At 33.6% G+C, this 11669-nt stretch overlaps 1 protein-coding gene across 1 annotated transcript; it reads left to right on the forward strand.

Annotated features, from left to right (window-relative positions):
- The first annotated feature begins 1400 nt into the window (after positions 1 to 1400).
- LOC132314126 (uncharacterized) lies at positions 1401 to 3740 on the forward strand. Its single transcript, XM_059813025.1, has 4 exons — positions 1401 to 1591; positions 1736 to 2211; positions 2486 to 3082; positions 3487 to 3740. The coding sequence occupies exons 1-4, from the start codon at positions 1401 to 1403 to the stop codon at positions 3738 to 3740; spliced, it is 1518 nt and encodes a 505-aa protein (XP_059669008.1).
- Positions 3741 to 11669: the final 7929 nt, after the last annotated feature.

Here is an 11669-nt window from a genome sequence, read left to right on the forward strand (position 1 = left end):
AGAGTTGGCATGATCGAGTATTCTTCACTTAACTTTTTCGCTTCCGAAACCACGACACTCACACACTTTACTTGACTAAATGTTGTTCAATGTCGAACCGGAATCGGCATGAGTATTCTTCACTTGACTTTTCCGCTTCCAAAATCGATACACTCACACACTTTACTTGATTAAATGTTGTTTACTATCGAACCAGAATTGGCATAAGTATTCTTCACTTGACTCTTCTGCTTCCGAAACCGGGACACAAATATAAATGAAAACTTACAACTCAATTTGAACTTCGTTTTTAATCACCAAAATATGTCAGTTGCATTTATATATCTTACACACTGTTTAGGGCATCAAAGAATGCAACAAAAAGGTGTATAGAGGCAAAGTCAGTCCACCCTCTGCAGTTATCAAAACAATTCAAGATACAGTGCCAAGTAAATTGTTCTGATTAGATTCATTCAGGAACAATGCGAAATCAAGGAAATATTGATGCATCGTGTATTGTATAGTTCCATAGAGACTTCTTTGTTATGCACTTTTTGTTTTTGTGCTTTTAGACTGCTAGCCCATGTATTTAGCCTTCATGGGCCAATTTTTGTATCTTTGGGCTTGGGGTATTGTGGAAGAGAATTTATTATATAGTTAGGCCGAAGGCCGATTTCATGTAATTCGGACCAATCACAAGTTTTCATACAATAATAAATAAAAACAAGAAAAAAAAACCTAACACTTTAGTTACATCTAATTTGTGATTGGTCGGGCCCATGTGGTCATATGATCTTAAGCAACATAGCGCTGTTTATGTGCTGCTTTCATTTTTATTTTATAATTGTTGGTATTTTAGGTTACATCATGGTTGTGCTTCTTTAAAGGATGTGGCTTTAATACGGTTCATTTGTGTGTGGGTGTGTTCACTTCTAGATGATTTGGTTACATACTCTAACTCTCTAGCCTTTAGTTCTGTACCTAAGCATTTTTTTTTTTTTTTTGAGTAAAACCTCTGGTAAAATGCCTCCTAAACCCAGTAGGTAAAGTACATTGCATAATCCATTTTAGGAATTGGTGACTTACCCATTCTATGACTTTGGCATTGAATGTTTCCAAAATGGGTACTATTCGGTCGGGTGATGAATTTAATAATAGACTCCTGTTGGCATTTCAGCCTTCTTTCTCCTTTCTCGATCTATTCGATAGAGAATCCAGTATTTCTTGGTCGCAAATATTTGAACTAGTTGGTCACTGTACAAGAAGGTTTTTTTTTTTTTTTTTTTTTTTTACCGTTAATGTGGTTCAATTACAAATGTACAAATAATTCATAATTACAAAATTAGAAAAGTGAAAAATTAATAAGAATAATAACTTATTTAATCATAAACATTTTTTCTTCCTTTGCTAAGCCTATCTATATGGATAATACTGAATCACATAGGGATAAAGGTCGGTATTTACGTGTTATGGTAGAAGTCGATGTGAAGGAAGAACTACCAGATACAATGGAAGTGGACATTCATGGGATTGATTGTGTTCTTGAATTTGAATATAAGTGGAAGCCCCAAATTTGTACCCTCTGCCAGAGGGTTGATCATGTTTCTGAAAGGTGCCCTCAAAAAGTTCTATAAGCCAAGCCGAAGAAGAAGAAATTGGTTAATCAATGGGTGGTAAAACAAAAGGGACAATTGGTGGTTCAAGATGTTGATAAGGTGTTTGAAGAAACGGCTGTTATAGGTGACTGTGTTACTAGGAACAATATGGGTAACACTACTCTTGTTCCTCTTCAAATCTCAAATTCTTTTCAAGTTTTACAGAATGAAGAAGCACAGAAGGAAACTGAAGAGGATAATCCAATTAACGAGGGAGAGCTAAATCAAGAAAAAGTTTTAGAAACTCCTACAAAGGACCTACAAGAGGAGACAGTTCAAGTTTTACAAGGCCATACACCTGAAATTCCAACTAGGCATATTATTCAAGACATTCTAAGTACAGCAGAAAACATTCAGTCTAGTCCTATCATCAAAAATAGGACTGATAAGGAGGTTCCATCTTTGAAGGGATTATTACCTGATTCACAAGGTGAGATTGTCTCTGTCTTAAGTGATGAAGCAATTGATTTTGGGAATCCAGCACGGAATACTATTAATACATCTAAGGATGTTCTTTGTTCCTCCTCCAATCCAAACGAAAGTTCACAGAAAATCAATAACAAAAAGAATAGTATAGGTTTGTCTACTTCTCAAAGAGTGACTTGGAGTCAAGGGGGTGTTTCCCTCCCTCCTCCCACTCAATGATCACATCATGGAATGTGAGGGGCTTGAATAAGCCCAGACGACAAAGAGAGGTTCCCAGTGGATAAATTCCAATGACTCTCATTTTGTTTGTCGTCAAGAAACAAGACTTAGAAAACCTAATTTTGATTCTATTACAAAGAAAATTAATAGAAGATGGAATTGGATTCATAACTATAACTCTCATGATTTGGGTAGGTTGTGGATAGGCTGGGATCCATTGATGTTTGCAGTTACTATGGTTAATGAGATGGATCAATGTTTACTACTTAAAGTCCATATTTTACAAACTGATGTGATGCTGTTTTGTACTCCTGTGTATGCCTCTAATACTATAGCTGGAAGAAGAAGACTATGGGGCCAATTGATCATTCAATCCTCTATTATTAATGGCCCATGGCTGGTTGTTGGGGACTGGAATGCTACTAGGTTTCACTCAGATAAAAAAGGAGGTCGAATGGTTCCAAAAAAACTCCTTGCTGAATTCAATGATTGCCTGCAACATGCTGGTTTAATTGAATTATTTGCTACCAATGGGGAATGGACATGGTGTAATAGACAAGGAAGTGATAGGAGAATTTTGGCAAAGCTTGATAGAGTTTTTACAAATAATGCTTGGCTGCAAATGTTCACATGTACAAAGATTTCATATTCTGCTTCAACATCATCTGATCACTATGGCGTTGTTATTAATATTTTTAGACAATTTGCAAGTGGCCCAAAGCCCTTCAAAATGCTAAAAGTCTGGTGTCTTCATGAGGGCATCTCTAAAGTGATTAAACAAGCCTGGGATGTTCCTATAATGGGTACTCCATTATATATTCTTCTCAAAAAACTTCGGAATGTCAAAGCTGCTGTCAAAATATAGAATTAGAATTCATTTGGTGATATAGAATAGAGGGTTTTAAGCACTAAAAAGACATTGGAGGAGATCCAATTATCACTTCTTGATAACCCTTCCAATGATATGTTTGTCAAAGAGAATCATGCTAAAGAAGATTACAATGATGCATTATCTTCACAAGAGATTCTGTATGCCCAAAAATCCAGAATTCTCTGGCTTAAGGACAATAACAAGCGCACAGCCTTTTTCTACTCTAAGATGAAACAACATAATCAGTTTAATGTAATTACTTCTGTGGAAGTTGAAAATGGTCAGGTTACAACTAATTCAGAGGAGATTAAGAATCTCTTTGTTGATTATTATCAGAATCTCTTCAAGAGACTACAACTGAGAATGATTTTGAAGTTAATCCTAGACATATCTTATCTATAGATGATAGATTAATTCTGGATTCCCCTATTTCCAATGAAGAGATTAAATTAGTTGTGATGAATTTCAAACCAGATAAGGCTCCTGGTCCAGATGGTTTCCAGCTAGGTTCTATCAATCTTTTTAGTCTATTGTTCAACCTGAAGTATATGCAGCTGTCCAATATTTCTTCACTGAAGGTTCCCTTCTAATTGGGGTGACTAGCTCTTTTCTTACTTTAATTCCTAAAGTTGGAAATGCAGTAAAGCCTAAAGATTTCAGACCTATAGCATTATGCAATCTCATTTATAAAATCATTTACTTGCTACAAGACTCTCTATGGTGCTGCCTAGCTTAGTCGGATTGGGGCAGAATGCCTTCATTAAAGGCAAAAAAATTCAAGATGCAATTATAATGGGGCACGAAATGGTTAGTGATTTCAGTTCTAAATACCCAATCATGGCATTGAAAGCTGATGTCTCTAAGGCATTTAACTCAGTCTCCTGGAGCTTTTTACTGAAGATTTTGAAAGCCTTTGGTTTTAGCTCTCATTGGCTGAACTGGATCACAATTATTTTGAACCCCACAAAATATTCTATTTTGGTTAATGGTTCCCTAATAGGTTTTATTCAACCATCAAAAGGATTAAGACAAGGTTGCCCTCTTTCCCCTCTTCTCTTCACTCTGGTTGCAGATCAACTCTCTCAACTCATTAATATTGCAGTCCTAAATGGGAACCTTGGTTTGTCTAAAACTGCACAGAAAGCAAATTCAACTTGCTGTCATACCTTTTTTACAGATGATCTTTTGATCACTTATAAAGCTACTATCTCCAATGCTAGAGTCGTTCAAGACATCTTCAAAGTCTTTGGTGCTGCCTCGGGTCTTAATATCAGTTATCCAAAGAGTAGTGTGATTTTTTCAAAATGTGTTCGAAGGAGAAGAGCAATCCTGAACTTGCTTAATTGCAAAGAGGAAACGCTGCTTTTGAAATATTTAGGCATTCCATTATGTTCTACTGGTTTAAAAAGGCCCCATTGCAATGCTCTCATTGATAAAATTTCTAAGAAACTCACTGACTAGAGTACAAGATTGTTATCAATTGCAGGCAAAACAGAATTAATCAAAACTGTTATTACTCCAACTTGTTTATACTGGTGCAGTGTCTTCCATCTGCCTATTTCCATCATCAATCAAATTCAGAAGTTGTGTAGAGACTTTGTTTGGGGTAGCAGTGATAACTTGAAGAAAATGCATCTATTAAGCTGGGACATGATATGTAGATCAAAATCTGAAGGGGGTCTAGGGATTCAAAAATTGAAGGATTTATAAGTTGCTTCCCATTGTGTTTTGGCTTGGGATTTCTTGCTAAGTAAAGATCGTCTTTAGGTTCCTTGGTTTCAAAAAAGATATGCAGCCAATTCATCATATTGGAATGCAGTTCCAAAGGTTGCTCATTCAATTTCGTGGAAAAATTTGATTAATGTCAGGGACATTATGCTGCATTAATGTCAGGGACATTAATGTCAGTCTTTTAATTAATGGTGGTTGGAATTTTGATCTCTTGCAAGATGAAATTTCAGGCCTATTAAAGACTATTTGCTTACATTGCCTATTCATGCTAGATCAGATAGGTTCCTGTGGGATGGTGGTGACTTTACTTTCAAAAAAGCTTGGCAGGGATGTAGAGTTACTAATCCAGATGTTTTATGATCCAAAATCTGTTGGGGGAAGGCCAGGCCTCGATGGTTAATTCATGGTGTCTTTTTATTTCAAGACGGATTACCTACAATGTACAATTTGCAGAGGAGGAAAGTGCAATTGGCTCCAAGATGCTCTAATTGTTTACACTAGATTGATACTAGAAATCATATTTTTGTTCAATGCCCATTTGCTAGACATTTCTTGAACTGGTTGAAGGACGCTCTTGATTTGGGGTTGGACTTAGGTTCACTTCATACTATTGATGATATGTTGTTATGGTTCACACAACAGACTAGCAAAATGATTCAGACATTATTTGTTGCTGCAGGTTGCTGGAGTATTTGGAAAGAACAAAATAGAAGACTACGTGGAAATAATTCTAGTCCCACTTCTGAGGTGGCTAGACAAATTATGTTTGAGGTCTTAGATGTTTATAATGTCTCTCTCAGAGACATTCTCTAGTTTACAATTTTTTTTGTTTTTTATTTTATTTACTGGAAATGTTTCTTTATTAAGAATCTGTACTTCCTAGTAAAATTCTGAGGGTATGCCCTCTGTGCACTTGTAAATATTTTTCTTTTCCTTTTATACAAAAACCATTTATGAAAAAAAAAAAAAAAAAAAAAAAAAACATATGATTTCCTTATTTATCATTTTTCAAAAATTTTAATTATAAACTATTTGTAGGTGCATTATTATTATTTTACTCTTTGCCTATCTGCATTGAAGATGAGCAAAATTTTTTAAGATGCTTTTATTAAAATTAATTTGAACACTCGTTTTAAGAAATAGTTAAGAAGTATCACTTATAAACTACAACCTTGGTGACTCATTATATTTATAGGGTCCAAAAAAAAAATAATAATAAATAAAACTATCCAATATTAAAATTCAGTAATAAATTTTGAGTTTATGCGAGAAAATTTATTTTGAAGACTAAGATAACAAAAGTCCATGTACCAATATACCTTTCCCAAATATGGGAAAAAGACCTTTTCCATATTTGGAAAAAGATTATAATATTATAACACTAGATGACTTATATACAATTAATCAAAAACTAATTAAATTGATAATGTAAAAAATCCACGGTGTTAATATATAACATATATTGTTGGAAAGATATATGCTTCATGTGACATTTAAGATATAACAACTCTTATACTAATATGCTATGAGATAATTAACAATATGCTAAGAAATGATTAATTAAATATGCAACTATATATTTAATTAAATATGTAAAATAAATTAATAAATTAATATATAATAAATAAAGAACCTGGACCGAGACTAATATTGGATACTATGTCCATAAGACAGATTCACCCCGTTATGGTGCTAACGGACTCAGTGGCGTCTATCTCCTAAGATACAACGGTTTACATCCAGCAGTAGCAGTACTACAAACTCGTGGATACAGCGAACCTTCTCTATGTAATAATCTCTCTGACTCAAAAATGCATCTATACTATATAAATGCTAAATTGGATGCAATCCGAACCAAATGGTTCAGACCAATCTTAATATGGCTCGATGAAATTGGATTAAAGTTTAAGTGGTTCGGACCACTTAACCTATGGTTTGAACCCACTTGGGTTGGGTTCAAGTCTAGAGAGGGAGATAGAAGAAAATGAAAAATGAATAACTTGCAAATGATCCAAATGGGGTATTTATAGAAACAGAAATACATTTTTCGGATTGGATGCGTCTTTTCATCATTGGACACAATCATTGCAATAGGTTGCAATGGTTCACATGGTGTCTATTCACCACTAGACACATCCATTCCAATAGGTTGCAATGGTTCACATTGTGTCTGTTCACCAATAGACACATTCATTCCAGTAGGTTACAATGGTTCACATGGTGTCTGTTCACCAATAGACACATCCATTCCAGTAGGTTGCAATGGTTCACATGGTGTCTGTTCACCAATAGACACATCCATTCCAATAGGTTACAATGGTTCACATGGTGTCTGTTCACCAATAGACACATCCATTCCAATAGGTTGCAATGGTTCACATGAATAGTTATGTCTGTTGATTTTGAGTTGCAACCCTTTAGAAACAGATGCAACTCTTTGAAAAACAGATACAACCATTTACAAATAGATGCAACCCTTTGGAAAAAAAACTAAATTTTAATTTAAATTCAAAAACTAACCACCCATTTAAATAAGCCCAGCCCAAAATTAAATGTCCAATCCAAGATTCCATTTAGTAAAAAGAATAATTGGACTTTATAATTAGGCCTACGCCCAAGCCCAAGCCCAAGCCCAAGCCCAAGCCCAAATTTGGCTTATTTAAATTTCAATTATTTTTAACATTTTTTTCATGTGGGACAAACACTTCCCACATTTTACATACCTATTTAGGCTTATCAAAACACCACACTTTGGAGCTAATTTCTCATTCACCTACAAACGGATTTGAGAAAGTAAATATACCACGTTCATCTCCTTGTTGAAAGAAACGCGCTCATCTAAAGATCCGTAAAAAATTATTAGCGGAATCTATTCCAAACCTTATCCAAAGTTTATGTTTTTAATGCCCCCATTTCCAACAATCCCCCACATGAATTGAAATTTGCATAAAATGCAAAAGATGATCGTGCAGACACTAGAGATAGTATAGTCGGAAAGTTACTGCATCAGGATAGGTAGCTTTTGGCTTTGAACCTTCCCTAGTGTATTGCTATCGGATTTACTGGCTAACTAGTGAACGCAATGTCTTGAACTGTTCAGCCGTTTGTGTAAACCAAGACAATAACAAACACACAGTACCTTTCCTCAAAAAGTTGGTTCTTATTATTGTGTTCATTTTGGCCCTGAACAACTCCTGGTATTCAATGAGTGCTCCAGAAAACTTAGCCTTTATAGTTCTCATAGAAGCGGCCTCACTTCACACTCATATAGGTGACTTCTTATTAAGAGTATCCTACCATACCCTACTTGAATTTTCAAGGTATAAGAGTCATTAAAAGCGTAGTTTATCCTAATCCTCGCTGTAGGTAGCACTGTCTCATGAAATGGGCAAAAGATTTATATCTTCCCAGTGCTTCTGGTAAGTCACTCAGAATTTCTATTGTCCCTTTGAACCTAGATCTTAGGATCTCCAGTCAACTAGGTTGGGTTTCCATTAAGGTGACTCGTTAGCTTTCGACTTTTAATCCCATTCCCCTCGATGATCTGTACAATTGCTCTCTAGTACAACCCTCAATTTTATATGTGGCCACAAGGTTGTGTTTAGAAATATTACACTCTGCAGAAATTTCTCCAGGTGAGAGCAACTGTATACTTTGTGCCCTAAAATTATTTTCTTTAATGGCACAGGTGTAGACTTACTTTGAAATTTCTCCAAGAGTGGATATGTCTTCTATTGACTTTCCTATTTGATTTATTCAAAATTTCTAACTTTGAGTTATATTAAGAACATACAACTACACATTTAATATAAAAGACATATCCACTCTTGGATTTGAAGTCTTTAATAACCCATATCCAGATTACATCACTGTTACACCTCCAATTTAGTTAGATACCTTGATTTAAGTAATATTAGATTTAGGGTGTATCTCAACTACCCAATTTATTGTTTTTCAGTGATCCGATCCTAGATTGAAAATGTGTAATTAAACACAGTTATTAAGATGCCTTGTAATCTTAACCAATGATATACTTTGACTAATATTTATATTTGAGATTTACATCTACAAAAGTTAGCTAGGCTTTTGTTATCATAACTAGTATTATCTCAATCTCACTCTATTGAGAATATACTATGTTATCAGATGTTAAATCTTTCATATCAAATATACTAATTAGTACATCATTAATTTTTGTAAGGCATACAATGACTTATACATCACATTTATTTCATTGTCTTGGTACCAGCTTTAATCCACTCAAGGACTTATAAGCTTGCACACTTTACTTTTCAACTAGAATAAATAACTCAGCTTTTCCGCTGGAAAAAGAACTCTTCTACTTGTTCCATAATATTTTTCTCATAGGAAACAACATGCACTATTCTTATAATACTATAAATGATTTTTGGTTCTATCCAAAATCTCTTAGGATTAAGAACCCTAAATTTATAAGTATTTCTTATCTGGTGAGGTAACTCATAGCAAATTTCATCTATGGACAATATCCCCCCACAACTTTGGGATAATCCTGAAATTTTATATATGATATATTTCTTATGGTTTTTCAACTCTTGAAATACCATATATTAAATATTTCACCTCATCTACCTTTCCAAGGTTCTATATTCGCTTCTCAACAAGCATGCATAACAGTCTCTAGTGCATATGTATTCACTTTGTCTCTAGCTTATTCTTATAATATGTCACTGACGTTACTGTGAATTAATGCTAGAGATATTAATTAAAATGGGTTTAATTAATATTTGCTTCTACATCTCTTGTATTTATGAATTGAGTTATTCATGTTTAGGTTCATGTTAAGTCAGTCATATTAACATGTCATAACATTTCATGTGTCACACATTACATAACTCAATTATTTAAACAAATAATTATCTTATTATTTAAGCTTTGGATACAATCACCATAGAGTGAGCAGTCACTTCTCAAGTATTATTACACACTCTTCTCATATCTTACTACTAGGTTATGATGAGCATCCACTTCTCAGTTATTACCGCTAGCTTGAAGTTAAGTTTGTTTAGCTATCAATTCTAGTAACTCATAACTTTAGTACACATTTATCTAAGTAGTCTATCTTGGTAGTAAAGTAATTTGTTTTGAAGAATATTCTTCAAAAACTACTACTTTATAAGTAGTATTATTCCCTCTTACATGAGCAGATATGATGTATAGCTCAAATAGCTTATGGCTAAAATAGCTACTCATCACCCTCGTGTTTTTTTACTATCAAGTTAAGAGTTAGAACCAACTGACAATTTTTCGTCTCCCTCTTAGGTTCTGTGCATCTCATTTAGCTTATAGCTAAGCCAACTAGTTTGCAACTCAATAACATTTTAGTTTTTAGCTAAATTGTACATTAGAGCTAACTAGCTTGATTTAGCTTGTCTCGGTGTACTTGCTTAGTGTATTTATAACATTCTCCATTAAACTCTTTCGAGTTATTGGAAAATCTTCTCTTATTCAGCCCATTTACAGCTATACGTGTCTTAAACACTAGTATAGATCGTTTTCCTTTGACTATCAGAAGAATTGACATAGTTGGACTAGTTAATTTTTGTTTATTGTATTACATACACAAACCAGTCATGAATTCATACAAAATTCAATAATATCACATATTAAATAAATTATGTTGTAAATTTGAATTATAATGCACATTAAGTAATTCAACTACATAGTTTAAAATTATAGTATCAAATAATAAACTTTTATAAAAATAATATTGAACTTACATAACAATATAGTTTCATATTATATCACATGATTAATTTAAGAAAAATGATTTGTGGCTTATTCTCCAATAAACATGCTAGAAAATTAGGACCAAAAGATGTAGGCGTTCTAGCCTACAAGAAAATGATATGCACTGATGTTATAACCTATCAAAGGTTTTATGTGTGGGACTGTGCACTTATAGCTCGCCTAGTGTGGTAGCCTGTCAGTGCCTCTTACACCCGTCCATGACACACTCACCTACAAGGTTGTCACATTTTAGGTCCACTCAAACTTTTTTAGGAGTAGGAACTGCAACCTTAGCTAGACACCCCCACATATTTTAAAATTTATAGGAAGGTTTTCGACCTTTCTATATTTCACATGGTGTCACATTAGTTTTCTTTTGAGGTATTTTATTGAGAATATAATTTGCGAAAAACAAAACTTACCCCTCACAAATTCTGATTTAAATCAGAACTTATCAACATAGCATTCATCATTTCTTCATGAATGATACCATGTTTTAAACAATTATAAGAGTATGGTGTTTTGTATTCACCACCTCTATCATTTCTTAACACCTTGATCTTTTTGCCAAGTTGATTCTCAACCTCATTTTTTTTGTAATGTTTAAACACTTCTAAGGTTTCATCTTTGCTTTGTAGCAAATATACATAACAGTATCTTACGCAACCATTGATAAAAGTAACGAAATACCTTTTTTCACCTCTAGTTGGCACATGTTTAAGGTAATGTCATATACTTCATAATATCATATTACAAAATTAAAATAATTCAACTAATATTGAATTATATAAATAATTCAATAGTCTACTTATATGACATGCTTCAATTTCATATAATATTAAGCACATCAATATTTAGCATATTATCAAATAATAATGTATAAAACATTATTTTATTATATCTCAACTATTAGTATAATATCTACTTATTTATATCTTAAATAGAAGCATATAATAAAATCTACGCATGGAATGAATCTGTCTTAAGATTGTTGGAAAGATATATGCTTCATGTGACAT

This window comes from Cornus florida, unplaced genomic scaffold (assembly GCF_030987335.1).
Source record: "Cornus florida cultivar Cherokee Brave unplaced genomic scaffold, ASM3098733v1 CherokeeBrave_3.0.0_Hap2_Chr06, whole genome shotgun sequence".
Lineage (NCBI taxonomy): Eukaryota > Viridiplantae > Streptophyta > Magnoliopsida > Cornales > Cornaceae > Cornus > Cornus florida.

Coding starts and splice junctions, on each gene's coding strand:
- LOC132314126 (XM_059813025.1), top strand. CDS start 1,401: ATGGATAATACTGAATCACATAGGGATAAAGGTCGGTATTTACGTGTT. Junction 1,592..1,735: donor GTTGATCATGTTTCTGAAAG/GTGCCCTCAAAA, acceptor CTGTGTTACTAG/GAACAATATGGGTAACACTA. Junction 2,212..2,485: donor TAACAAAAAGAATAGTATAG/GTTTGTCTACTT, acceptor GGTTGTGGATAG/GCTGGGATCCATTGATGTTT.